This window comes from Sorex araneus, chromosome 5, assembly GCF_027595985.1.
Source record: "Sorex araneus isolate mSorAra2 chromosome 5, mSorAra2.pri, whole genome shotgun sequence".
In the NCBI taxonomy this organism is placed as follows: Eukaryota; Metazoa; Chordata; class Mammalia; order Eulipotyphla; family Soricidae; genus Sorex; species Sorex araneus.
This window is the reverse complement of record NC_073306.1, coordinates 54,754,072-54,779,271: the sequence shown is the minus strand read 5'-3', so window position 1 is coordinate 54,779,271 and position 25,200 is coordinate 54,754,072. Positions and strand designations below refer to the sequence as shown.

Below are 25,200 nucleotides of genomic sequence, written 5' to 3'. Positions count from 1 at the left end.
TCATTTGTCACTTGCTTTATTCAGACACGTGGGTGTACCTCCATCATTCTTCACAGTAAAGCAAGACTCCCTCATTCCCCAAACCCGTAAGAAAAACTTCCAGGATCTCCTTCATCTGTAGCAGAGACAAGAGCGCAGCCGATCAGCAACCCACATCCACCCCTGCCAGAGTCCTACCCTCATCCCTTTTGCCTTCTTAAAGCTGCAAATGTTAAATCAGATTTTAAATCTGCTCATTTTAAGAGAAACACAGTGATCCACATATTAATTTATATCTAAAAATAAATAACGAGGTTCTTAAACAAAGACAACTTCCTCTAGGTTTTAAGACGACCAGACCAGCCTACGAGTGGTTATGAGGTACCGCGAGAAGGGCAGATTACATCTCCTCCCCTGAGGTTTCTAAAGGGTCCAGATAATTCAGTAGTGACTAAAGAGGCCTCAGCTCTGATGTCTCATCAGTAAAACACATAAGGAGTGACCAACAAACCCAGATGCTCTTACAAACTTGGCTTCTAATAACATGAAACAGAGGCTTAATTAAACAAGTTTTGATACCAGATTCAACCCTCCCTATAAGTACTTTGGAGAGAAGTCATGAGGGGCAGGACCAGTCCTAATACCTTAGCTAAGGATGGATCGTCTTTATCCCCAGTGGAAAACAGTAAATGCACCTATAAGGTGTTGTCAATAAGGATTCCCTTCCGACTCTGAAGCAAGAGACAAGGAAAGAGTCAGAAGGAGCTCTAGATAAACCTGGGAAACAAATCAGTTTCAACAGACCTCCCTAAGAGAAGAAAAAAATCTGTTGAGGGTCTTGATTTATAAAAAGGAAAGAAAAACATCATTCATGGACGGGCCCCAAAGGAAAAATGGCGAGAGCCTTGGAGCTTCAAGGAAAGGCCTTCAAGTTCCTGAGACTTGCCATGGGATGCGGGAGTGCAGGCTCCACTGGAGAGCAGGCATCAGGCAGGTCCCAAAGGAGACTCTGGGAAAGGCCATCCACTTCCCCAGGGCCCTCATCGGGACTCGACCTAACACCGACCCATCAAGCTGCAGCCAGAGTCTCTGAGCTGGGTCTCGGCGCCTCCTGCTCTCTGGCTGGGGAGGGGGCGTCTCAAGTCTTCAGCGCCAGGCACGGTTGAGGAGCTTCACCTGTGCCAGTCTCTTAGTGATCATGGTGGCAAATACCAGGCCAAAGAGGACACTGCTGATCAGCACGTAGTCGTAGTCATCCTTCAGGACGTCAAACTGTTTGGATGGGTAGACCCGAGTCTGGTAAATGTCCAAGCCATAAGCCACGACCTGGAAGGCAGGGAAGGGAGAACTAGGTAAGAAAGGCAGCCGCTGACCCACCATCTCCTCAGACTCAGGAGGAGGAAGGAAACAGAACCCTCCGTGCTCTTCCCAGAGAGGAACCAAGAGTGGCAGTGGCTTGGGTGGTCAAGGGGTAGGGGCGCAGGCTGGGCGGCTGGCATGACTCACCAAACAAGTGGACTCCAGGCCCGAGGGAGCCGTGTAGATACCTCGCATACGGGACACTGTCTGGTTATAGTTGATGAATCGCTCTGCATGGATCTGGACATCTGGTGAATATGGAATTAGGTTCTCCTCTCTGTAAAACAGGAGATCGGCATTCACAAATGCTGTAAGAGGATTCTCCTGGCTGCCCTTTCTCAGTGCCAGGAGGCTGCCAGGCCACTTACCCAGCCTTAAATGTTCCTGCTGCTGAAAAGAGGGAAAGAGTCAAGAGCTGAATACTAGATAGGGCTGCAAGAGAGAACGCTGGATGGAGAGCAAGGCAAACAGGAGCTCCTGCCTTGCTCTAAATCGCAAAGAATAACTCAGGAGGCTAGAGAAGTCATACAGTGGGTAAGGTGCTTGCCATGCATGCACCCAGTCTCAGCTTGATCCCCAACACACCCGATGGTCCCCTGAACACCACCACGAGTGGTCCCTGAGCAGAGAGCCAGGAGAAATAAGCCCTTTCCTGTTCTCACACATGTCCCAAAAAAGCAAGAAACACAAAAACAATCAAACCCAGAGTCAACCAGAATTTAAAGCAGGGTTCTGAAGAACACCAGGGCCACTGAACATACATACAGGGGCCGGAGCAATAGTGCAGTACATAGGGCGCCTGGCACACCAGTGGCCCCTATGGGTCCCTGAGCACCATCAGGAGTAATTCCTGAGTGCAGAGTCAGACATAACCCCTGAGCATCCCCCAGTGAGGCCCCCAAATGAAACAAACAAAACCCTATATACAAGGGCCAGACTGATAGTACAGTGGGTAGGGCGCTTGCCTTGCATAACAAAACAAAAACAAAAATAAAAATCAAAACCAAACCTACACAGAGAGCCACTCAATGCCTATGGGCATTTTTTTTTTTTTCCAATCGGGGGGAGGAGGAAGGGGCTTGGGGTTCACACTTGGCTATGCTCTGGGATGGCTCCTGTCAGAACTCAGGAGACCATTTATGATGTCAGGTACTGAACCTGGGAAGTGCCTTACTAGCCCTGTTCTGTGTGTTCAGCCCCTTTTCCTGCTTTTCATGGTAAGGGTGCCTCGTCTACAGAAAACACCATTATCCAGGGGCTTCCCCAGCTTTAATCTGCCCTCTCTCCAAACCACCCCCCTCTCCTGATATACAAAAACAAAGCTAACTGTCTCCCCGCCCTGCCCACAGTTCCTAAAGAAAAAAGCCAGGACAGAGGCAAAACACACAGATGATGGTTGGAAATATAAGCTACTGGCTTCCCCACGTAACTGCCCCAGCATCTCCCCGACTCATTTCCCAGTGCTCCCTCTAGCCAGCCAGACTCGGGGCATTTATACTGGCTATTCGCTCTGCCTGTAAAACTCCTCCCAGATATCCAGAGACTAACTTCATTGGGGGTAGGGGTGTACCCAGTCATGCTCAGGGGCTACTCCTGGCAATGTGTTCAGGGGTCACTCCTGGTGGTGCTCAAGGGACCATACGCGGAAAGGGGTCAACAGGAGATGAGGCAAGCGCCTTAACCCCTGCATTATCTCTGCAACCCCCAAGGCTAACTTCTTACCTTTATCAGGTCTTTATTTACAAGTCAGCTTTTCAGAGCTGTCCCAGGCTACCCACTCAGAAGCAACCCATGGGGCTGGAATGATAGTAAGTGGGTAGGGCGCTTGCCTTGCATGCAGCTGCCCCATATATGTTCCCCAGGCCCCACCAGGAGTGGCCCCTGAGCGCAGAGCCAGGAGTAAGCCCTTAGCATAGCCAGGTGTGGTCCAAAAAAAACTGAAAAACGAAAAAATAAAGCCCTAAATATTACCCAGACATCCAATGCTTCCGTCCCTTTATTTGTACTCTCTAGTCTATACAGCCTGTATCCCTCGCTGATTTGTTGTCCCTCCGCCCTCCAAGGGTGAGCTCCGTGAGGACGGGGCCTCTGGCAGGCTTGTTCCCGGCTTGCTCACAGGAGACTGAGTATGCCGCACTGTGCCAGCAGGTCAGGATCAAGCTCCCGAGCCTTCAGCACTGCCCCGAGCCAACTCACCTGCTTTGCTCTGTTGGGATCTCAGGACGGCGGGGATCCAGCAGAGCCTTGGGCAGGGAAAGAATTGCTCCGGAAGGCAGCCCAACTGCACAGAGAGAAGGACACAGACATGAGTGCCCATGTCCCAGACCAGACTACTGGGGAACAGAAACACCGACTCAGAAACAAAAATACTTAAAACTGAAAAATGGACCAATAAGGCTTCCTCGTCAAAAACAAGCCAGGCTTCCTCGTCAAAAACAAGCCAGTGACATGCCGGCGTCTGAATGGAGATTTGGGCTTCTCCTTTTCCTTTTTGTTGAGGGGGAGGGCAGAGTGGGTTGGAGGTTTGAGACCAGACCCAGCAATGCCCGGCAGCATCCCCAACTCTGCTCAGGGGCTTCCTAGCTCTGTGCTTACTCTATCCCTTGCAGCACGATCTTCTGCCACACATTTCTTCTCATGTTCTGAGAAAACCAGAAAGTTAAGTCCTAGACTGAAGACATGGAGGCTGATAAGATTTTTTTTTGAGGGGGTGGGGTGCACACCCGGCAGTGCTCATGGTATACTCCTGACTCTGCTCCCAGAAACCATTCCTGCAGGCTCGGAGGACCATGATACCAGAGATCAAACCCAGGTTGGAGCGTGAAAGACAAGGTCCCTACCCACTGTTTTCTTTCTTTTTCTTTCTCTCCCCCTCCCTCTCCCCCCTCCCCCTCCCTCCCTCTCTCCACCCCGCCATCACAGCAGGCCACTAAAATCTCCTGCAACCCCTGCCTCAACCTAATGGAGCTTTCTCTTTGTTTTTGCTTATCCCCGTCTCAGTGCTCACAGGTTGCTCCTAGCTCAGAGCTCAGGGGCTGGTCCCGTGGTGCTCGGAGGACCACACAGTGACAAGGATCGAGCCCAGGGATCCCACAGGCAAAGCTTGTGCTCTGGCCCTATGAGTCATCTCTTAGTTCCCGAAGCACGGCTTCCTGCCATTAACCAACCCCAGCCACGTGTGCCGCATCAGTGCTGGGGTCCAGGGAGTGCCGGCTTCAGGGACAATGGCGCTGGATGTGAGAAACAAACATGAGCACCACCTACCCCTAACTGACACTAAGAGCATCCCAAGTGTGCGTCAGAGCCCCAGCCAGCCACCCTAGGGGGAAGAAGCTACACGGGGGTGGGAGAGAGAGCCTGGTGAGCTGGAGCACAGGCCCCGCACACTGAAGGTCCAAACGACATTCCCAGCATTGCACCGTCCCCTGCGCACCAAGCCAGGTATGACCCTTAAACCGAAAGCCAACACACGAAAGAAAACAAGCCAGAGCAGCCTGTTCACTAATCACACGTCCTGAACTTAGACTACAGGAGCTGACTTAACCCTTGTCAGTCTGCAGCGTGGGCCAGGCTACCAGGTTAGCAGTGACATCAGGGCTCCACTTCCTACGTGCAGTGAAGACTCAAGACAAAGAAGGCGAGCAGCGCAGCAGAAACAGGACCAAGGAGAGTTCGATCTGGCACTGCATGCCCACCCCAAGGCACCGCTGAGTGAGGTCCTAATGGACCAGCACCACCTTGAATCGCATAGCCCAGCTGGCCAAGTATTGCCAGGAGTGGCCCAGAGGAACCCTGAGCACCTCTTAGGAGACCAGCCCGCCTGCCTACCCACCTCGAAATAGAAAAGAAGTAAGGCTGAGAAAGACATCTCTTTTACGGGTAGAAACGTGAACTAAGACGCCCTTTCTGCTGGCATAACGGCCTCCTCACTATTCTCCCACTCTGGTGGTCACTCTGGTTGCCCGAGGGGACCCCTCACCGCCGAGACTCCCCGACACTCACTGAGCAGGTGCCGACTGGTAATGCCCCGTTCCGTGATGGTGGCTTCCATGGCACTGATGGAGGAGGGGAAGATGTAGGACTGCTGGAGGACCTGGGGCAGCTGCGGGCGGTCCAGCGAGCTGAAGGCGGTGGCATTGTACTGCTCGGTGCCCTCGTAGAGCTCCAGCACAGTGAACTCATTGCGCCGGGCCTTGGTGTTCCAGTACTGGTACTGCAGAGACAGAGGAAGGCGGCTGAGGCCGGACCGAGCTGCTGTAGCCACTGGGCAGAGCGCACAGCCACGGAAGGCCCTGTGCCCACACCTCCACAGCCAGGAGAGAGTGGCTAAACGATACCCCAGTTTCCCTGCTTGCCACCAAACTCTAGGGGGCTTTCTTTTATTTGTCTTCTGGTTTGGGGGGTGCTGGGCTGCACCGGGTGGGGCTCAGAGCTTACTCCCAGCTCTGCGCTCGGGGGTCACTCCTGGTAGGCTGTTTGTATCCCGATCTGGGAAATGATACATTCTAGAGAACTTAAGTCACTAGTTCCAGGTTGTCTATACAGGAAATCAAAGCGCTAGCACCCGACCGAAGTAGGCTGACTCCCTAGGCTCGCCCGAGTCAGCACTTTCTGCTGCCAACCGGGACATGACAGCTCCAAAACACACGCAAGGCCAGTGCTGTACCACTGAGCCACACCCCTGCCCTAAGGAAACCCACTCCTGTTTCCTTACCCACTCCCCCTTGATCACCCTCCCTCCCTTTTGGGCCACATATTTTTTCTAAAATGGTCCCACTGTTCGGGAGCACCCAGCAGTGCTCAGGGGTTACCCCTGGCTCTGCACTCAGGATCATTTCAGCGGGGCTTGAGGAACCACATGGGGGTGACAGAAGATCGAACCCTGATCAATTGAGAGTAAGTCAAGCACCCTGCCCACTGTTCTATTCCAGGTCCCCTGGGGAGACGGTTTGGCTGCCCCTCCTCACCACCACCCAGTTCTCCGAGTGCACGATGTGGACAGGGCCCTTGGCTTTTCTCTGCACAGAGGAGTGGATGATGCGCCCGGTGACACCGTCCACCAGGAAGATGCCGATGAAGGTGCGCTCGTGGTGGGCATCTGTGCTCTCTGTCACCACAGCCAGCAGGTTGGGGTTCAGGCTCTGGGGACAAGAAGAGAAAGCTTCAGGGATGAAGAAACATACAAGGGATAAGGCCCTTGTTTTACATGCATGCAAAGTCTGGTTCCATTCCAGACACGATGACTCCCTATATAGAGCTGGAAGTAGACCCAAGCACTGCAAGATATGGCCCAAAACCCACCCCCCACCCCACACACACCTCCTGAAAGAACGCTGTAAATAAACAACAACTCAACAACAACAAAATAGAGTGAGAAGGAGAAAGCTATAGAACCGCAATGGCACTTCCTGCGCTCCCCCTCCACGGTGGGCCTACTCGGGTGCAAAGGTAGGGTCGGCTGGCACGCCCAGGAAGGGGCTTGGTCAGAAGCCCTTCTTTTATTGTTTTTGGTTTGGGGGCCACACCCAGCAGTGCTCAGGGCATACTCCTGGCTCTATGCTCAGGGAACATTTCTGGAGGGAATCTGGGAACCATATGGAATGTCAGGGATTGAACCTGGGTCAGCTGGGTGCAAGGCAAGTGAGTGCCCCACCCACTGTGCCATCACTCTGGCCCCAATCACAATTCTTGTAGAAGGGTTTCTTACACCCATTTCAAACTCCAAAAACAAATGGTTTCAGTTATTCACTGAACATCATCTCCCAGATCCTAACGCCAGAGGGCGAATCCTTAGCTTTTCTGCCTGCTGCCAGATGGGGCCATACCTTGTAGAGGACACTGCGGTCCCCCATTACTCGGCCCTGGGAATGGACGTGTTCACTGGTGCGCTTCCCCTTCACCTGGACGATGTGCTGCACCTCAGGGGGGATGGTCAGCTCCCAACTCAGCTCCGTGGAGAGATCCTAGGGCGGGGGCAGAGAGCCAGCACTTGCCGTGAGGAAGGTACCCTTAGCCCTGGAAAAGCCGGCACTGGACATGCCCTGGGCTTCTAGTACAAGGACAGAGATCACACCTCCTAGAAAATTAGCAGGAAGCATTCAGACTGATGAGGTTGGGAAGGCAGAGCTGGATTAAGAAAGATATCTAGGGGCAAGGTGGGAATAAAGGAAAGATAACCTCTGGGGGCTGGAGTGAGAATACAGCAGGTACGAAGCTTGCTGTGCCAAAAGAAAGGAGTGGAGAACAACTACAGGAGTAGTGAGACACTCCATGGCACCATTTTCCTGTAGAGAACCTGGTTAATTTATAAACTCGTACGTATCTTCCACCCTCCCAAGAACAAGGAAACATCCCTCTGCAACAGCAGATCAAAGCTCCAGGGCTGGGAGGGGGCACAGGAGTAAGGCTCTGGCCTTTGTCCTGCCCCCGTCTGAATACCCAGCTCAAATCCCTGGCACTGAATGTTGCCCCCAAGCACTGCCAGTGGCTACTCCCAAGCACCAAGCCAGGAATAGCCCCTCTGGGCACTCCAGGTGCGGTCCACTCCCAGAAGAAAGGAAATCCAGAGATTTTGTCTACTGGGCATGGTTCCTTCTGCAGCGCCCAGAACTGTACTTGTCTTGCAGGAGCTACTGTCTCAGTAAACACAAACTACTGATGCTGAGTCAGGCATCAGAATAATGCCAAGGCAAGCTCATAAGGAAACAAACAATCCATTCACTTCTTAGCTAAACAGAAACACCCACATCCCGTAGACCAAGGGTCCTGCTGGGACACCACTTCCCCACCTTTCGAAGACGATATCCACTGAGCCGTCCCTGCTCTGCATCCACCAGGTAGAAGAAGACGGAAGGGGCAAGCTCATGCAGCTGCCGCAAGACGTTGCGAGTGGCCGGGAAAGCGGTGACCTTCAGAAATCACAGGCAGTACAAGGAAAGATTTCAAGGACAAGGTTAGGAATCTCTAAGCAGTTCCAGAACACTTATTATCAGCTCTCACCCAAGAGAAGGAAACAGTTAATTCAAGCCTACTCTACTCAACCAGAACTAAAATGCAGTTCTGCTGAGAAATGGCGTGCCAGAGATACAGCTCGACAGGCTGAGCCCCCTGCCTTGCAACGCAGGAGGCCCCAGTTCGATCCCCAGATCCACACAATACTCCGAGCACTGCAAGGAGTAATCCCAAAGCAAAGGGTCAGGGAAGGCTCAATAACCCCTTCAAGAAAAAGAAGCTTGTTGCTTCTGCAACAGCAATCAAGGTGTGCAGAGACACCCTGCAGACACCATCCCCTTCCCAGCCCGCCCCTCCCCCTGCTCTGACTCCACCTGGATGCACTCCTGCCCCTTGAGTGTACCTTATACTCATCGTCGATCAACAGCAGCACCTTGGCAGAGTCCTGGTCCATGATAGGGAGAAGCAAAGACTGCAAGATGGGGCGCTTTAGCACTGGAGGTGCCACCTGACTCCACTTCCCAAAGATGGGATTGAAGACATAGAGAGAACTCAGGCCCGTCTCCTGAAAGAGGCAGTCACACCGTCAGGCGCTACCAAACACAAAGGATGCAGATTCCCAGGGTCAGTGTGGAAAGCTGGAGCTTCCGCCCAACATGAGGGATGACCTTCATCTATGCCCTAAGTGGAAAAATCAAGTCTTGGCTAAAGGTGAATGGTCCACAAGGCTAATGTTAAAAAAAGAAACAAGTGGCTGGAGTGACATTGCAGCAGGTAGGGAGTTTGTCTTGCACACGGCAGACCCAGGTTCGATTCCCAGCATCCCATATGGTCCCCTGAGCACCGCCAGGGGTAATTCCTGAGTGCAGAGACAGGAGTGACCCCTGTGCTGTAACCCCTCCCCCTCCAAAAAAAAGCAAAAGCAAAATCAAAAAAAAAAAAAAATCCAGGCGAGAGTGACAGTACAGAAGGTAAGGCATTAGCCTGCATGCAGCCAACCTGGGTGTGGTCCCCGAAACCACATGCTGTCGACCCAGCACTACCAGGAGTGATCTCTGAGCATAGAGCCAGGAGTAAGCCCTGAGTACTGCTGGGTGCGGCCCCCAAGACAAAAGAACAAACAGAACAAAGAACCAAGCTGCTGTGAAAACCAAAACTAACAAAGACAAGTGAGGAGCATGTCAAAAGGTCCAATGGCAGGCACCGGGGAGTGGCTGGGGGGGGGGGCGGGTACAGTGCATACCTCCCACATAGGAGGCACTGGGTACACGCTCAGACCCGGGGCATCAAAACAAAGGGGCCAAGTACCAGGTCAGCCACCACAGGGCAGCCACTCCAGGAGAGCTGACCAACAAACTTCCTACCGGTGCTAAAACGAAGCCAGAAAATTCTACCTACTATGCACTCATAAACAGCTTTGAATCCCTCATCCCTCCGAACAGAGAAGAACACAGGGGCTGGAGAGAGAATAGAGGGTAGGGAATCTAGCACGCAGCTAACCTGGATCTGATCCCCAAAACTGTATAGGGTCCCCAAGCCCTGCCAGGCACCATCTCTGAGTGCAGAGCCAGGAGTGAGCCCTAGCATAAAAATAAAATACCCAAAAGCCACACCTCTTTGGTTCACCTCAGTGGCTGGGGTACTTACCTTGTCCTTCACCAGGAGGGTGCACTGGGGCGGGTGGGGGAAGTGGGCAGTGGTTCTTTGGACCATCAACTTAAAGGACGAGTCTGGCTTCACACTGGGAAGATACTGTTTCCACAGGATGGTGCCGGAGCTGCTCTCAATGCCAAAAAGCTGCAAGAGAAATTACTGGCTAGGGGCTGAAGTGATAGCACAGCGGGTAGGGTGTTTGCTTTGCATGCGGCTGACCCGGGTTCGATTCCCAGCATCCCATATGGTCCCCTGAGCACTGCCAGGAGTAATTCCTGAGCACAGAGCCAGGAGTAACCCCTGTGCATCACCAGGTGTGACCCAAAAAGCAAAAATAAATAAATAAATAAATAAATAAAAAGAAACTACTGGCTAGCTTCAAGAAACTCAAAAGAACTGTCTCTGCTTACACACATGCCCCCCGAGCGCAACTTTAGCTTTCCCACGCCTGGAATCTCAAAGGTGCACACGAGGGGCGTGAACCCTCACCTTGCCTGACGCAGTGACCATCACCATCATCTTCTGCAGATTGAACTCGTCTCGGGCCAAGTTGTCGATGTTGATTTCATTCTTGATCTGACTGCGAGGTTTCCGCGCGTCGTAAAACATTTTCCAAAGGTGGGAAGTCCACGCCTGCAGCAGGATGAGCTGGGAAGAGAGGCGTTTCAGGAACATCCCCAGCAAGCCATCTGGTGTCGAAGAAAAGGCATCGAGGTGAGGGCCGGTGTTTCCAGCGAGGGCGGTTTCCTTTCTCTACCGTGGGGTCTTGTCCTCTGGCGCTCAGTCACTCCCAGCCCCCACGGCAAGCCCACGCAGTTGTGCTGTGCCTGAGGGCCAGTATCACAAACAGGCACAGGCACAGCCCAGTCCAGCAGCGACTTCCCAGACCCACTCACCTGTCTCCGGGGACCTGCCCTGCCTAGCGTCGGAACAAGGAGACCAAGCGGTCAGGGAAGAGCCATGCAGCGGACCACCATGCAGTGACTGTCCCCATCACACACAGCCCCACATGCTGAAATGTAGGTGCCATGACCCACCCAGAAAAGGGCACAGAATGTGGGTGCAGGAGTGCCCACACACATGTCTTGGGAACAGGTGCTTCGATTTCCCACAATCGGGCCAGAACCAGAGCCCAGCAGGCCAAGGACACACACAGTGCATGCTTTCATGCTGTGCACGTGGAGGTCTGCCTCGATCCCTGCCACCGCCCACACACCTCTGGGGGTGACCCCTTGAAGACAGAGCCAGGGTTAGCCCCAGAGCACTATGGGCTGTGGCCCAAAGCAAAAGCAAAGGAAGACTGTCTCACTGCTCCCTTTCTGTCTGGTGGCAGGTTTAACCTGATCCAACAGACCAACTCTTGCCACCAGTTCCGAGTGTACAAGCAGCACAGGGAAGAAACTGTCTGGATTCTAACGGTCTGGCAAACCTGGGCGTAAATCCCAGGTTACCCCCTCCTGGCTGAGTGACCCTGGGGAGGTATCGAACCCTCTGGCCTCCTGGTTCTCATCTGTACAATAATCAAGCTGGACTCTCATGGAGCTCAGATGCCTGCGGGACACCTTTCACAGGTACAGGGGACTCCAAGTGCTCTCACTGCAAGAGCAGTTCCCAGGCATCTCCTCTCTCCCATCATTCGCAAGTGTGAGGCCCAGGATTCAATCCCATCACCCTCAGCACAGGGAAGAGGCGACCAGCACCTGGGACAAGCCACAGAGCAGTGGCCTCGCACACAGCAGCGGCCCTGAGTGATGCGGGTCAAGAAAAGCAACGAATCAGAAGCTAGCCATGTGGGCAGGCAGCAGACAGCCAGGGGCCAGAAAGCATAGTTTACCTTGAATTGCTGGATCCAGGCCGCAGAAATAAATAGTAACATCGAATTAATTATCTCCGCTTAAGAAAACGTGCAGTGCCGAGCAGGGCACTGGGCCCAGAGCAGGCCCTTCATAAATAACCCTGGGACAGCACACGAGGGCTGGGAGGGAGACGGGAGTATGGGGTGGAGAGGGGAGGCAGGACGGATCCCGAAGAGTGAGAGCCCCATCTCCTGGGCACCAGGCACTGGACTCTGACGACAGGATCGACCCAGCCCTATCATGAGGGAGCTGTCACAGTCACTCTGGGGACAGTACGACTGTCACAGTAACCTGACAGATGTGAGGTACTCAGGTATAAGAGTTATTACTCTACAGAGTGAAAAGTCTCCTACTCTAGAGCATCCCTGACCTCAGAGCATGCCTGTCAAACAGACAGGCCCCATTAACTGCAGGGCCACAGCAAAAGAGAAACACGGAGCTGGTTCAGGACAGACTGGCAGAGTCACACAGCCAGTCCGAATCACTGTGAGCCAGCGACCAAACGTTCCCCAGCACCCCCTCCAGCAGCCCTGCCGCCCACCTGCTGTGCCTACCTGCCTTCTTGCCGAATTCTCCCTCCAGCTCGGCCTGTGCCCCGGTTAGGGGCAGGTCGACCATCTCCAGGCACACCACCTCGGCCAGCGACTCCTCCCGGCTCCACAGCACCACTTTCCCTGCTGCACAAACCCCGGTTACACTCTCGGCCTGCCGCCCCCTTCTCACAAAGGGACATTCTGGGAGGCTCCAGTATCATCCCGATCCCAGTATCATGTGTGTGGGTCAGGGTAGAGAGCATGCCTGTGAAGGGTGACTGTGGCTCAGCAGTGGAATACATGCCTTGCATGAATGAGTCTGGGTCCTAGCCCCAGCACAATATATAATCAAACAAAACCAGCCTGGGGGGTGCAGGACATGGGATGGACAAGAAGAGACCGAGGGGCAGAGTGGGAGAGCATCGGGGCACCCGTCACTTGCACTCATCCCAGAAGCCTGTCCAGTCCCCCAGCAGCCTGACGGGAAACCCGGAGTGAAAAGAGGTCTGCTCACCCAGCTGCTGCAGGAAAAGCAGCAGGTGATCCTCCGTCTGCACCAGGGCGCGGTAGCCCACCGAGTCATCCTTCTTCAAGAACACCTGGAGGTACACCTGTGGGCCATAGTCAGCACCACAGTGGTGAGCGGGAGTCCAGGGAGGTCTCCCAGGGCACCCAGCTGCAACACTAGGAACTGGTGGAGGCGCAGGCTAGGGCGAGAGTTGACGGGGGGACAATACGGCCACTACCTAGACTCCCAGACTCTCAGGACCAAGTACAACAATGGTGCCTTGGCTCCACCCAAGACCTCCCGACCTATGGGGCTGGAGCGATAGCACAGTGGGTAGGGCGTTTGCCTTGCACGCGGCTGACCCGGGTTCGATCCCCAGCATCCCATATGGTTCCACGAGCACCACCAGGAGTGATTCCTGAGTGCAGAGCCAGAGCCAGGAGTAACCGCTGCCCTCTGTGCATCGCCGGGTGTGACCCAAAAAGCAAAAAAAAAAAAAAAAAAAAAGAACTCCCGACCTACGTTTCTAGTTTTACGCCATTCATCAAGCTCTGTTCACACACACCCAAAGCAGGCCAAAGGGAAAAATTAGACTTTCCATTTTATTTTCAGCTTGGGGGCCATAGCCAGTTGCTCAGGGATCACTCCTGGTGGCGTGTAGGAGACCATATGTGGTGCAGGGAATTGAACTAGGGTCAGCCGCGTGTAAGGGAGGCACCTTGACCCCTGTAACGATCTCTCAGGTACCACAGATTTTCCGTTTTGGAGGTGAAAAATCCACAGAGAGGCTGAGGACCATGATCAGGTTTGCAGAGGCAAACCTGTTTTCAGAACACAAGCCAAGACATTAGAATTTCTGAAGCCTGAGAGTTGGCATGGGGTCCTGAATTACTGAGCAACTTCCTTGTTTGTAACCAAGGGCAGGAATAACCACATCGTCAGATCATTGTGGGGTTATATCTGCTGCAGCAGGTGGCTCAGAGGGCTAGGCAGATGCCTGTTGTGCACAGGTCCCCAGATATAATCTCTGGCCCTGCACGACCTCCCACACCCCACTCCCACTACTGAAGGAAGCCCCCCCCCCCAATTAATTTAGTGCATGATTCTTTCAAAGCTCAGAAGCACAGAACCTGGTGCAGCGGTCAGCGGCACAGCTAAAGCATCCACGACTGTCCTTCATTGGGACAAATGACGAGTCAGTGGCTTGAAAGGGACCAAACTACACTCAGAAACTCACTGCCTCTGGGGCACAAGGCAGGGACGGGGCCTTAAGACAGAGGCCAAACTCACCCGCTCTGGCCGAGTACCGTTCTGCTCCAGGCTGAAGGTGATGGTGGTGTCCAGCAGCCGCCGACCTGTCTCCACCAGGTAGAGGTTAATGGTGTAGGTCTGGTTAAAGCAAGCTGGCGAGTCCTACAGGGACACACAGGCACTCGTCAACAGGAGGGATCTCCCAAAGGAAGTCCAAGGACTGGCAATAAACACCAGAAGGGAACATCCACGCAGAGTAAAGAAAGCTCAGTCTCACAGCTGAAATAAGGGACCTGGATCATACAGGGACCAAATCTGCACTGGCGTTAGGAGCAGACGTTGTGGCAGGGAGAAGCTAAGAAGCAGGTGAAGCAATGTCCTGCAAAGAGCAGGAGAGGGACGGGACAGAACCCTGCCTCAGGCCACTCAGCTTTGGAGGAACTGCACAGAGCACCACTCAGAGCCCCCACCAGTATCCCAAAGGAATGGGGAGACTGAGGCCCATCTAATTCCAAGGCTTCTACTTCCTAATGTTGCAGAGAGAGAGAATGTGTGTGTGTGTGTGTGTGTGTGTGTGTGTGTGTGTGTGTGTGTGTTTAGGGTAGAGGTGGTTGTGTTAGGGCCATATCTGGCTGTATTCAGGGCTTACTCTTAGCTCTGTGCTCAGATTCCACTCCTGGCAGTGCTCAGAGGAACCAAACCATATGTGGTGCCAGGGACCAAACTCAGGTTGGCCACATGCGAGGCAAGCACCTTACCCGCTGTACTCTCTCTCTGGCCCCAGTGATGGTCTGATTTATAGTACTCGGAAAACCCCGCCAGGGAAATGGCTGATCACTTGCTTTCCATATGAAAGCCCTGGATCATCTCAGGCACATACTACAGGACTCCCTAAGTATCTCTGGGAGTGCCCCCAAGCACCAAACCACCAGTGCACAACACCCTACTGCCCCAGCCCAAGAGGTGTGGCCCAAATTTTTTAAACACCAAAACCCTCTTTGAGTCCAGAACTCTAGGAGATGCACTTAAGAGCCATCAAGTGCCCCTCACTTAGCTGGGCAGCTCCGAAGTCTCCGAGCATGCACACCGCCCAGCAGAGCCTACCTGTGGTCGAGACTTCTCGGCCAAGTTCCCCACAGACACTTCTTCAGCACTGCTTGGCTTCTGCCGGGCAAGAGCACAAAGGAGAAGAGTCAGCCAGAAGGTCAAGCCCTGTCCTCAATATGATGCTTTCATTTCTCTGTCTTCTAAGCACTAGGGAGAAGGCAAGTCTCCCTGCTCACTCCGGGCCCTATGCGGACCCAAGGAGCCAACAACTGTCATCCCAGGGTTACGTGTGTGTGTGTGTGTGTGTGTGTGTGTGTGTGTGTGTGTGTGTGTGTGTGTGTGCTGGTTCTACTGTTGCTACTGTGTGTGTGTGTGTGTGTGTGCATGAGAGGGGGGCGAGGGGGAGAGGGAGAGAGAGAGAGAGAAAGAGAGAGAGATATCTCAGTGTCTCCTCTGTGTGTGTGAGAGATAGTTCTCGGTATTGCTTCAGTGTGTGTATGTGTGTGAGAGCTGTCATTCCCGTGTGTGATTTCACTGTCGCTCCAGTGTGTGTGTGTGTGTGTGTGTGTGTGTGTGTGTATGTGATCCATGTGTCACTGCAGCATGTGAGACCATGTGTCCCAGTGAGCCTGTGTCACTATAGTGTATCTCAGTCACTCCAGTGTGTATCATCTGCGTCATTCGTGTGTGTGTGTGTGTGTCCAATGAATGTCACGTCAGTATCACTATAGTGTGAGCGTGAGTCAATGCGTACCATCTCAGTGTCCCCCATGAGCGTGCTTGTGCTCTTTATACATGCGATGAGGACTCATTCACATCTACCTCTGCCTGCCTTTGTGTCCCTGGGGCTCCTGGCAGGGAGCAGGACAGCGGGGCACTGACTGCTGCCCCAGACACTCACCGTTTCACTCCGACAGGTCATGACTGCAGCCACGGTCTTCTCTCCAGTGGTGGCAACACTCACGAGGACAGTCTAGCAGAAAGCAAAAAGCCATGAGCCCTAAAACGTAGCCCGGAGAAGCTCACCCCTCCTGGGGCTCCCCTCCAGGGCAGAGTGAAGCTCTCTCCACTTCAGAACACGGGCACCAGGGCAAATGGGAGCAGAGTAGGCTAGAGGGAAGCTCACAGGGATGGTCCCCTGTCCCGTGGACTCAGGTGAATGCGTATGTTTACTCTCCCTCTCAAAGACCCTTTGCTGTTCTCGGAAGTTTTCCATTTCTGCTCTGAGGCTACGCTGCTGGTAAACTACTTAGGGAAAAACATCTGTTCTGAGCACATGATCTGAGACTCAAAAGCAAGGCTTCAGAGCCTGAGAGACAGTACAGCGGGCGGGGCACTTGCCTTGTACATGGCCGACTCGCATGCAATCCCGGGCACCATGTATGGTCCCCAAGCACCGCCGGGACTAATTCCCCACAGCAGAGCCAGGAGTAACCCTGCATACCTCGGGTGTGACCCCCAAATTAAAACAAAGCAAAAAGCAAAGCAAGGTTCGCTAGTATCCAGACTCGGCTTGACTGCCCAGCCGCCCCCACGTGAACCCGCCGCACACACTCACCTGGGGGAAGTTTTTGAGCAGACTCAGAACCCCCTCGTGGTAGTGCAGCAGGGCGTAGTGGCTGGGGGACAGCTGCAGGAAGAACTGGGCCCGAGAAGGATCCACTGGGTTTGGCTGAGTGGGCAGCACCCGGGGCTGGAATCCGTTTGCAAATTCTAAGTCAAGAGGCTGGGAGGTAAGAAAGGAAGTTAGGGAGCTTCAGAGAGCACACAGGATCAAGGCACTTGTCTTGCACGCAGACCAGCCCTGGTTTGACCCCCAATATTGAATACAGCCCCCAAGTTCCCCAAGTCCTGCCAGGAGTGACCCCTGAACCCAGTTGGGAGTCACCCCTGAGCACTTCCAAGCATGACCCAAAACCACAGTCAATAGAGAGATGAGAGGGGAGGGCTGGAAGCGAACCAGTCACTGCTCCGTCCCAGACATCCCTCTGCCCCACTTTGCCTGTGAAAGAAACTAGGTCACGGCAGATGGCCCCACAAATTCCCGGTCAGGCTCTGTAAGGAGGAAAGTGGCCCACTTCTAATTCCTGTGTTGGCCAGAGCCCGCCAGGGCTCCAGAAGCAACTGTAGCCCTGGGTGGGGGCAAGGTCTGTGGTCAGGGGGCGCCGCCCTGGCCTCTCACCTGCAGGGGGACCTGCCGCAGCTCCCACTCCGTCTCCAGGGCCAAGGTCTGCAGGGCCCGGGAGCTGGGGTCAGGACACACCAGGACGGCATCGTCCACCACGCCACAGGCGCCAGCAAGCCTCTGCAGCCAGGGAGTGGAGACTCTGACCTGTGGGGCAGACAGGGAGAGCAGTGAGGCATCACACCCTCTCTCTGAGCCGCCAGCACAGCCCACCCAAGGGCCGAAGCCATGCTTCCTGGCTGCTCCCAGGAGTCCGCCTCCCGAGGATCTTCAAAGTCGGAGACAGCCAGGCTTTTTCTTTCCAGCCACTGGAAAAAGCACACCAGGTCACTATCAATGCCTGCCGCTCAGCCAAGCATGTCTGTTGCATTTGCCACGTGTGGGTTTATTTTTCAGGCAATGACAGATCAATGCAGTCTCGTTAACACTCCAAAAACAGTTTCAAAGGGCTGGATGAGAAGACTGCCCACAAGTGACCGGGGCCAGGGAACAGAAACAGACCTGGCAGTGGCGCAGGGTCCCCACTGGAGACGGGCTCTGCCCACCCCTAGCCCCAGGCTCGCGGCTCCTGCAGCCAGGGGTCTGCTCGTACCTGCTGAACAATCTCCCCGTCTTCCACGTTGAACTTGACGATGTTCACATGGCTGGAGGGAACCACTCCAAGGACCCACACCATCCCAGAGCCGTAGGAATACACCATCTGGTAATGGATGCTGTCACTGAGAAAAGGGGGGAAGGCAGGGACAGAGGGTCAGCCACCGGACAGGGCCGACCTCGGTGACTTCCCAAACCAGGCTGTCAGAAGAGAGCCAGGTGCCACAAATCAACAGCCCCCAAGTCAGTGGTTTGGCTCACAGATTTCTGGGTATGTCTTTTTGGTTTGGGGAATGTATCTGGTGAGGCTCAGGGATGACTCCTGGCAGTGCTCAAGGGGACACATGTGGTAGAGGGGCAAAACCTGGGCTATCTGCATGCAAGGCCAGTTCCTTACCTGATGTACTACTGTTCCCGCTCTGTTGCGTGTTTTCTTAAATTAGTTGTTTACTTATTTTTGCCTTTTGGGTCACATTTGGTGATATTCAGAGGTTACTCCTGGCTCTGCGCTCAGGAATTATTCCTGATAGTGTTTGGGGGACCATATGGGATGCCGGGGATTGAACCTGGGTCAGTCAAGTGCGAGGCAAAACTGCCCTACCCACTGTACTATCTCTGGCCCCAGTTGCTAACATTTAAAACTGAGACTTTACGTATTAAAAACCCAATTTCTCAGGATAGAAAGATAGCACTGAGGCTAAGATGCAGGCCTTCCATAATGCTGACCCAGTCCGATCCCCAGTACCACATATGGTCCCCCCCAGCATCCACAGGATGAGCCCTGAACACAGAGCCGGGAATAAGCGCTGAGCACTGGCAGATCTGGCCCAGAAACCAAAACCCAAACAACAAATCGCATCTCTCAGGCAGGAGGGAAAAAAAAAAAAAGCACCAACTTCTAGTTTTTCATAAAAAGGTACAGGGGGCTGGAGTGACAGGGCACTGGTGTTGCACTTGGGTGACCTGGGTTCAATCCCCAGCACCCCATTCGGTCCCCCGAGTTCACCAGGAGGGATCCCTGAGAATAGGGCCAGGACTCAGCCCCTGAGTACCACTAGGAGTTACCTCTGTGAACAGAGCCGGGTGTAAGCCCTGAGTCCTGCCAGTGACCCACAAACAGAGCCCTGAGCACTGCTGGGCATGACCTCTGAGCACAGAGCAGGACTCAGTCCTGAGCACCTTCAGATTATGGCCCCCAAACAAACAAAAACCAGGTAGAAGCAGCAACCCTTCACTCACCAACAGGCCCAAGGGCACCAATCATTGTTACACCACTGCCCCCTAAAGGTAAACCTGACACGTTACACGTCCCACAATACCCATGGCAACAGGCCTGCTATGCTCACAGATGCCACCCACTAGGCCCCGGAAGAATGAGTCTCTGGGGTCAGCACAATAGTACACATACTGAGAACCACTGGCTGTGGCCCCAAAACCAAAAGAGAAATCAAAACTAAAAAGACTGAGTTTCTGGGCAAAAACGCTAGTACAGCAGTACTTTGCGTTATATACAGCAGACCCGGGTTTGATCCCCAGCACCATATGGTCCCCCACAAATGCCAGGAGTGATCCCTGAATGTAAAGCCAGACCCAAGCCCTGAGTACTGCCAGGTGCGGCCCAAATACCCCACTCCCCTCATAAGAAAATAGAATGAGTTTCTGCTCCATGCCCCTAATCTCTGAAAAGCCCAGTGGCGAGCAAAGTCAGTGGTTCCCACCCTGGCCCCAGCCAGCAGCTGAAACCACTGCCAGATGTCAGTGGCAGGGCTGTCAGCAGACTGGCAGGACCGTTTTTGTGGGCCACTGACCTAAGCAAGCGCTTTGTTTCCTGCAGCCCCCAGCCCGCTCCTTCCCAGCTGCTTTTCACTGTCCGCACCTCTGGAAACTATTTCAAACGCGTCAGCAACCAGCCCTAGGCTCTTCCTGAGTTGTTCTCACCCTTAGCCTGAAGCAGAGGTTCCCTGTGCCCTGGAGCAAAGGTCCGAAGGCCCCAAGCACTGTTGGGGCAGGAGCCGGTGCCCTGCTTTAGCGGCTCTCATCCGGACCCATCAGCTTTCTCAGCCCCAGGGGTGCCAGGAGCTTAGGACTCGGGTCAGGATCTAGTAAGCCTGGAGGGGAGACAGCCTTACCTCTCGGGGAGATGTTCTGCCCACTTGAGGTGCCCGCTGGAGAGGTGATGGAGGGCAAGTGTCGTCTTCTTCAGGACGGCAACGTACCGCACTGCACCCTGCAGGCCCACCAGCCCGAGAGCCTGGAAACTGAGCACAGGGGTTCGATGAGTGTGCCGGTGCCTCGGAGCCTCTGCAGGACACACTGTCCGGAGCACAAACACGGGAGCCGAGGGCATGAACAGGCACCTGGACCTTCATCCCACCCACTCAGCAGCACAGCTTCCCATGACCCCCGCATCTACTATGGTGCTCTCCTCCTTCTGGGGGAGAAGGTGAGGTGCTGAATTATTTAAAGGGCTGGAGAGACAGTACAGCGAAGAAGGGCCGGCCCTGCACGCAGTCGACTGCGGGGTCATCGCCTACACTACATGATCCCCCAAGCACCACCAGGACCAACCCCTCAACACAGAGAAAGGAGGAGCCCCCAAGCATTATCAGATGTGGCCCAACACCAGCCCCCATTTGGTTAAAAATAAATAAAACAAAAGCTTGCAGAAGCCATACACGTCCCCTAACCATCAGAACAGCAAAGAGCGGACAGAAAGTGCTCTTTGAAGCAGGTCCTGGAGGAAAAGCGAAAGGCCTGGAGCTGCTGCCCATGCATCTGTGTTCCAGCAAAGCCCAGTGAACCCAAATGCACGGTGCGTCCAGCCTCTCTACCTGCCGCTGTCCAAGGTAATCTCCCAGTTCAAGCCTCCGATATTTGTCTCCCAGGAACGCATGATCCGGCCACCGTTGGACACCGTGATGGCATCTGAAAGAGAAACGACCTGGGTGAAGTCACCTCTCAGACCGGCACTCTGCAACCTCCAGGATCTGTGAGCAGGGGCCTGATCCCGGGAGAACAAGTGCAGACTGAAGACATTTGCATCCCTCTTCTTTCCAAGTGGAAACGCCCCATTCTCACCCACCACCAAACCCCACACACTCTGACAAAAAAAGAATGAGGAGAGGAAGCCTACACCAGAACCAAGAGGAAACAGGCGCTGCTTACCCTGTCCGTGGAGCAGCATGGCGTCCACAACCCCTTCTGCCGTGCCCTTGTCAGCATGGCGCCACACTGGGGGACAGGAGAGGCAGGTGTTACTAGGACCCCGAGACGGGTGCGAGAGGGGCTTCCCCCTCCCCCCTGGTCTTCATTTGCACGGCAGTGTTGGTTTCCAGGGAAGGAAAGGAGCACCTACTCCCACTCCCCAGGCCAGGAGGATGAGGGGTGCTGGTGGCGAGGAGCCTCTGCTGCCCTGACCTGAGGTCTCCCCACTTCGTGGTCCTCGGCCACCCCAGCAAACACACATGACACAAAGTGGGCCCTGTGACAAGACCTTATTTTGAAAGGCATAAGGCCTCCAGCTGAGGGAATGAAAGGCGAGGAAGGCCAGTCTGAGAGAGAATCCTACTCGGGGTGGCCCTCAGGGCGGGGAGGGGGAGCAAAGGGCACCACACACCAAGCCCCAGACATGCAAAGTCCCTGAGTGCTGCCAGGAGGGACCCTTGGGCTCTGCACACTGAGAGCAGCTCCTGAGCACTGCCAGGTGTTGCCCCCCCAAAAAATAAACACACCAAACCTATCAGCAACTCTAAGGTATCAGCAACCCTAAGAGATGCACCTTTTGGGTTTTTTTGTTTTTCTGGGTCAAATGAGGTAGAGCTTGAGGAATATGAGGTTCTAGGGACGAAATTCAAAGTTCCCTTGCAAAGCCTGTGTTCCACCCTTGGAGATATTCCTCTGTTCTAAGAGAGCTCTCTCTTATTTTTTCCCTTTTCTTTTGTTCGGGGTGGGGAAGGCAGCAGTGCGTGGGGATGACTCCCAAAGGGCTATGGGAACCATACATGGTGCCGGAGACTGAACGCAGATTGGCTGTGTGCAAGGCAAGCACTGACCCCTACCCACTGTACGACCTCTCTGGCCCAAGAGAGGTATCTCGTGATCCACTTTTCTCTAACCTGTCACAAACCACAGGAAATTCTGTTCTTTGTTTTGGTTCTTTTTTTGTTTTGGGATGACATGTGGAAGTACTCAGTCCTGGCACAGTGCTCAAGGATCACCCCTGGTGATGCTCAGGAGATCATATGGAACACGTGCAGATGCTGGGGATCAAGGCAAGTGCCCTACCCACTCCATTGTCCTGTCACTCACGCCTGGGTTGGGGGGTCATTTCCAGCAGTGCTTGGGGACCGTGCAGTTCTGGATGTGGTACCCAGAGCCCCCAGTGATAAGGTGTGCACTCCAACACTCCGAGTCACCTCCCTAGCCCCAACTACAGGCCCTTCTGCATCTATGGCCGGTGTCCAGGTTTCCACCACAGCCACTCACAGATCTCCCCGGTCCGAGAATTCAATGCTGCAATCACATTCTTTTCTGTGGCCACCACCAATTTCTTAGATCCAGGGGAAAACTCCAAGGAGGCAAACTTGAGCTTCCCGACATACTGCTGTCTCCTGCAGAAAAGAACACAGGGAACACAGGAGTCAGAGCCACCAATGCCCCAAATGCTCAGGGCCAAGAACTGCCCAGTGCACCAGGACATCAACTCCAGATGGGCCTGAGGTGTGAGAAGCACGTGCTAAGGAAGAGCTCCACTAAAAGCAACACTTTTCCTTTTCCTGGAGGGGGGAGGGGAACCCCTGGGTACCAGAATACAGAGTGTGTCTTCTAGCCAGAGGAGCTATCTCCCCAACCTCCAATCCATTTTTGTTTTTAAGAGAGAAAAATTGGCAGTCTGAGAGACAGTACAGCAGGTAGGGTGCTTGACTTTCATGAGGGCAACCCAACTTCAATCCCCAGCATCCATATGGTCCCCCGAGCACTACCAAGAGTCATTTCTGATGCAAAGGCCGGAGTAACCCCTCAACATTGCTGAGTGTGGCCCAAAAACCAAAATTTAAAAAACTATAGTGGGGGGCAGTAGAGATAGCAGAGTACAGCAGTTAAGGCACTTGGCTTTTATGTGGCTGACCTGGGTTCCATCCCCGATCCCCTATATGGTTCCCTGAACCCACCACATCCCTGGGGCCAGCACTTCCCGGAGTAGCCCCTGCGCACCACTAAAGAACACCTCTCTCCCCACAAAATGCTTTCTGAGTTATACCCCAGAATTGAGAAATCTGATACCCGCTCATTTCGAAATACGTTACAAATACATAAGTGGCCTGGGGAGATGCTCAAAGGGCTGGAGTGCATACTTCCCACGCTGCAGTCCCAGATTTGACTCCAGCCGGGCACTGCACGGTTCAGTGCAACACCACCAGGGGCAACCTCCAAGCACCTAAACACCACACATAAACACACAAAAGCACCAGTAAAACCCAAAAACATTGGTGGAAAGGATAGTACAGTGGGTAAGGCATTTGCCTTGTACTTGGCTGACCTGGGTTCAAAGACTGGCATTCCATATAGTCCCCCCAACCCCACTAGGAATGATCCCTGAGCACAGAACCAAGAGTAATAGCCCTGAGCACTGGCAGGTGTGGGCCAAAAACAAACAAAAAAATTACCACTAACCATAAACTTTTTAATGTGCTGGTGTATTTGTGTTTATTTTCCATTTGTTTTTGGGTTTGGGGGTCACTCTTGGCTGTGATCAGGGATCACTCCTAGTGGAGGTCATGAACCACAAGGGGTCCCAGGACCCTAACTGGGGCCAGATGCATGTAAGACACGCACACTATCTGTTGTACTACTTCTTCCACCTTTGTTCATTTTCAATTTGTGATCACATATAGCCGGTATCTGTCAGTACCATGCATAATATGTAATGCACAGTATTTCATGATGTTAGCATTTGCCCACTTGACCAAAAATGCAACTTCAATTGCGTTTGTCACACTGTCACATTTCACATTCTCATGTTTCTGACTCCCTAGAATGAGCTCCCTTCTACCTCTGTATCCACAGCAGCTGGAACCATGATTGGGCCACATAAGACACTCAACAAATACCTGAAACCATTTATCTAACGTAGAAAATACTTCACTAAGGAGGAGGTATCCATTCTGGGCTCTGGGGAATAAAGTGCTTCCTGAAGAATAATAACAGACAACCTTTACTGATTGCATTCCATGAGCCAGGTCTCACACGAAGACATTTAAAGATATTCTTACTCATCCTTACACCTCTCCTGGGAGGTTACGGACTGTTTACTAAACACATTCTACACATAAAGCAAAGGACAACGACAGCGGGTGATTTTCCCCCAAGATCACAACACCTTTACATGGCAAAATTGAGATTCAAACAAGAGTAAGCCATTTCCGTAGCTCAGGGTCCAAAGAGGGTGGAAGAGAGAGGAGAGAGGACAGGGAAGGGAGGAGGGCGGTGCAAAGCGGGAGGTGAAAGGAGGGGGGGAGAGTAAGAGTGAGTGAGTGACAGCCCTTAGAGCTCCCAGCAAATGTGACTGCGGGGAGGGGGGGGTCGGGTCCGGCTCTGACCCGGGCATGGGCGGACGCGTCTGTCCAAGGCTTGCATATGAACCCAGGACCCCACTCATGACCCTGGACACAGGTGACGCCCGTGCGTGGCGGAGCGCGAGCGGGCTCGGAGCACGGGCGGTCCCCGGCGGGCGCCTGCAGGGGGAGGCGGCGCCGACCGCGACCTCTGCCCGGCGGGTTTGATGGCCTCACGGGCGGGCGAGCCGCACAGCCAGCCCGGGCCGTGCCCGAAGGTCCCCCCGGGGGGCTCTCCCACGCCCCGCTGCCACCCTTTCTGCTTTCGCTCTCGCGAGGTCCACCCTGCGTGGGAGACGCGGGCGAGCGAGAGGGAGCCCCGCCGGCGTCGGAGGCGGCGCGCGAGCCCCGGGCCCCGCGCACCGGCCCGCCCGCCGCCCGCCGCGGCCCCGCGCGCACGCACCAGTCGAACTTGCCCACTTGGTCTTCGTAGACGGCGGCCGCGGGCGCGAGCAGCGCAGCCCACAGCCACACTCGGACGCGCAGGGCCGCCGCCGCCGCCATGATGCCGCGCGCCCGCCCGCCCGCCGCCGGCCCGGCATGCCCCGCGCGCGGCCCCGCCCCCGCGCTACCACCGAGTCGGGGCCGGCCGGCCGGCCTCCGGGGCGGCGCTCTAGTCTTGGAGTCTCGCCCGCTCCTCTCCTCGCTCTCACAGGCGCACACGCACACG

At 54.2% G+C, this 25,200-nt stretch overlaps 1 protein-coding gene across 1 annotated transcript; it reads right to left on the bottom strand.

The window, feature by feature from the left end:
* EMC1 (ER membrane protein complex subunit 1) lies at positions 1-25,085 on the bottom strand. Its single transcript, XM_055138240.1, has 23 exons — positions 24,934-25,085; positions 22,402-22,526; positions 21,082-21,147; positions 20,748-20,841; positions 20,046-20,174; positions 17,915-18,041; positions 17,320-17,469; positions 16,696-16,863; positions 16,039-16,110; positions 15,195-15,254; positions 14,130-14,252; positions 12,846-12,942; positions 12,353-12,475; positions 10,432-10,631; positions 9,937-10,086; positions 8,693-8,854; positions 8,127-8,246; positions 7,164-7,301; positions 6,306-6,479; positions 5,341-5,551; positions 3,535-3,619; positions 1,486-1,615; positions 1-1,305 (listed from the first exon to the last, which is right to left on the bottom strand). The coding sequence occupies exons 1-23, from the start codon at positions 25,032-25,034 to the stop codon at positions 1,126-1,128; spliced, it is 2,985 nt and encodes a 994-aa protein (XP_054994215.1). The 5' UTR covers positions 25,035-25,085; the 3' UTR covers positions 1-1,125.
* Between the last annotated feature and the right edge of the window lie 115 nt (positions 25,086-25,200).

Coding starts and splice junctions, on each gene's coding strand:
- EMC1 (XM_055138240.1), bottom strand. CDS start 25,034: ATGGCGGCGGCGGCGGCCCTGCGCGTCCGAGTGTGGCTGTGGGCTGCG. Junction 20,842..21,081: donor CATGCTGCTCCACGGACAGG/GTAAGCAGCGCC, acceptor TTTCTCTTTCAG/ATGCCATCACGGTGTCCAAC. Junction 10,087..10,431: donor TGGTCACTGCGTCAGGCAAG/GTGAGGGTTCAC, acceptor TTTCTCTTGCAG/CTTTTTGGCATTGAGAGCAG.